Genomic DNA, 2,964 nt, shown 5'->3' with positions numbered 1-2,964 from the left:
TAGTTTACTCCATTAGTATATATATATATATATATATATATATATATATATATATATATATATATATATATATATATACATATATATACTAATATAGTAGGCTAATACAGGGGCGGCTGTGGCTCAGTGGAGAGCAGGGTCGTCCTCCAATCAGAGGATCGGCGGTTCGATCCCTGGCTCCGGCAGTCCATGTCGATGTGTCCTTGGGCAAGACACTTAACCCTTAGTTGCTCCCGAAGGCTGTGCCATCGGTGTATGAATGGGTGTGAATGATTAGAGAGACCCTGATGGTCAGGTGGCACCTTGCATGGTAGCCCCTGTCATCAGTGTATGAATGGGTATGAAAGGGTGAATGATTAGTAATGTAAAAGCGCTTTGAGTGGTCGGAAGACTAGAAAAGCGCTATACAAGTACAGTCCATTTACCATTTACCAATAGTAGACAGCAAGCAAATATATATATATTTGCTTGCTGTCTACTATATTATGTTATGATTGGGCAAATAAATTAGCAAATTGTGTGCATAATAGGCCATGTCTGTCAAAAAGTAAATGCAAAGATTGTCAACATGGTGCGGTATCCTTAATTGTGATATTTCCAGTACAAATGTCCTCAGCCAGACATAGATGACATCCATGTCTCTCCATTCACATAAAGACAATAGGATTAAAGAAGTGTCTCTTATCTTTCTGAAAATGTCTCATAAAAGAGGACTCATTCAGGTTAATTAGTAAATAAAGCTGTGATGTTTCATCATTATTAGCCTATTAAATATGGCTGGTTTCTTCACGTTTACCTAAAGAAGAGCATCAGTGGTTGAGTCAGTCATCCGTCATGTCCACGTGAAATAAAATCGGTGTCAAAGTGTCAAAAACAAATTTAAACAAAAACAGAGCGTTTGGGAACTTATTGCTTCTGATTCTCATTCCCCCTTCACTCATCGCTGAATGCTACCTGCGACTCGCACTTTCCTTGTTTGGGTCCTCTAGTCCAGGACTTATTCTTCTTCCTCACTCGTCCTATTATACACTGATCCACGACTGTGAGGCGTTAGACTTCAGTCCATTCACGTAACTTGTGTTTGTATGTCTATCCCACGTTGTTTCTCTGTGCTTACATTTGACCTCATATGTGGCTAAAGTCGAGCTACTAAAACCCCAAGTAAGTAGTAATACTAAATTAAGAAAGAAAACATTGACTAAAATTAATAAATAATAGTCCAAAGCCAAAATGTAAAGTATTTTCAGCGACTAAAACTAGACAAACTATTAAGGATAAAAATGAAAAACATTCGTCTTAATTTTGTTTTAAAACTAAAATGAATTCTATAAATAGCTGCCAAAATGAACACTGAGCTGGAACTTGCATTGTTCTGGTTTACTATTATCTTACTGTCATATCATTGTATTTGTAGGACAGTTCATATATAATAACTTAATTTCTGCATGTCTGCATGCATTGTTAATCACTTACACGATCAAAATCTTAGAATACTTGATTGATATTGGTACTCCTTATACTATTTGCCTTTTGATCTCAAAATTTTTGTTTCACTGTTTGCTTGTCATGATTGTAATTATCTGAGGACAGTTCACAGAAAAACAGGAATGAGTAAAGTACTGTGGCATGCAGGTCACTCATTTATTATATGAGAAGTTAAGAGACATGAAATAACTGCACATTTATTTAAATATTTTTTCAATCATCACATCTTTAAATGATACTTAAACATATAATCTTAATCTAACCACCATTATGAGTATGTAGAAACATCCTTGAGAAAGGTGAACAATGTTCAGAAAATGAACTTTTTACATGTCACATAGAAAACTGAAGTTTGTTTGGAAAAGCATTCACGTAAAATTGTCAGCGGCATCTATACCGACAGCACAGATTTAGCAAGAGGACGGGTCTGATTGTTTGATCCCTGAGCCCATAGATGAGAGTACTCAGACACCTTGGAAGGACACTCAAGAACACAAAGCATATATTGTAAACCCGTAAAAGGGCAGATCTATTCACAGTTCTGGCTATGGCTATAATGATGGTGGAGAACAAGGAGGAGGTGAGAACCAGGGTTAGCTGAATCAGGTGAAGCAGAAGCGTTTGAAGAGCCTTTTTGGCTGACTCTTTGTTTGTTGAGGCAGACCTGGCTACTAGCGCGACACCAATGTAGGAGCCGATGATTGCTACACCCACTGACAGAAAGAGAGTGCTGGCATACGCTTTTTCAAATTCATCAAAGATTGGTGCGAAAAACATTGCTTCTTTAGAGCAAAAGTCATTAATTTGCAGATTCACAGAGATTGTTGTAAACACATAAACCAACATGAAAACTCGAATGAGGATGTGGATGAAACTGACGGTCCCCACCACAGCAATGGCTGTGCCTGTGCTCCTCACTGTGAAGATGGTAGCATGCCTCAGTGGATGGCACACAGCCACATATCTCTCAAGTGACATCACAGCAAGTGTGAGAGGAGAGATCAACTGAGAGAAAACTGAGAGAAGGACGAATATACCACACGCATAATATGAAACTTTTATCCGGTAAAAAGACATTATGTAAAGCAGAAGGTTGAATACGAGGTGAGCAGTGTCTGCAAAGATCAGGTTGAACAGAAGGATATATCTGGATGTCTCACAAAACACCTGCTTACTCCTCAGGGTGAACAGCAAAACACAGTTAATATAAAAGAAAGAGCAGATAGACCCTATGGATAACATGCCAAATAACAGCATCTCATGTGAAGGAGGACTAGCAGTGATATTGGCTTTAGGACGCAGAAAAGACATTACAGAATGATTCGTAAAGAAAAACTAGTTAAGTACATATCATAAAACGCACAGTTCATAAAGAAGCAAAAAGATATTCAGTCAGGAGGTTAGATACCTAGTTTGTTTCCACAAGTGCAGAGTTGATCTGGTCTGTTTTTAACTGCAACATGTGGTATATATGCTTTG

The 2,964-nt window shown here is 37.9% G+C and overlaps 1 protein-coding gene across 1 annotated transcript; it reads right to left on the bottom strand.

Moving 5' to 3' along the window:
- Nucleotides 1-1,866: 1,866 nt before the first annotated feature.
- On the bottom strand, nt 1,867-2,727 carry LOC129113826 (odorant receptor 131-2-like). The gene has a single exon (XM_054626301.1). The coding sequence runs from the start codon at nt 2,725-2,727 to the stop codon at nt 1,867-1,869; it is 861 nt and encodes a 286-aa protein (XP_054482276.1).
- Nucleotides 2,728-2,964: the final 237 nt, after the last annotated feature.

The sequence above is a fragment of the Anoplopoma fimbria genome, chromosome 24 (genome assembly GCF_027596085.1).
Source record: "Anoplopoma fimbria isolate UVic2021 breed Golden Eagle Sablefish chromosome 24, Afim_UVic_2022, whole genome shotgun sequence".
NCBI classification, from domain to species: Eukaryota; Metazoa; Chordata; class Actinopteri; order Perciformes; family Anoplopomatidae; genus Anoplopoma; species Anoplopoma fimbria.
The sequence above is the reverse complement of the archived record's forward strand: the minus strand, read 5'-3'. Positions and strand labels throughout refer to the sequence as shown.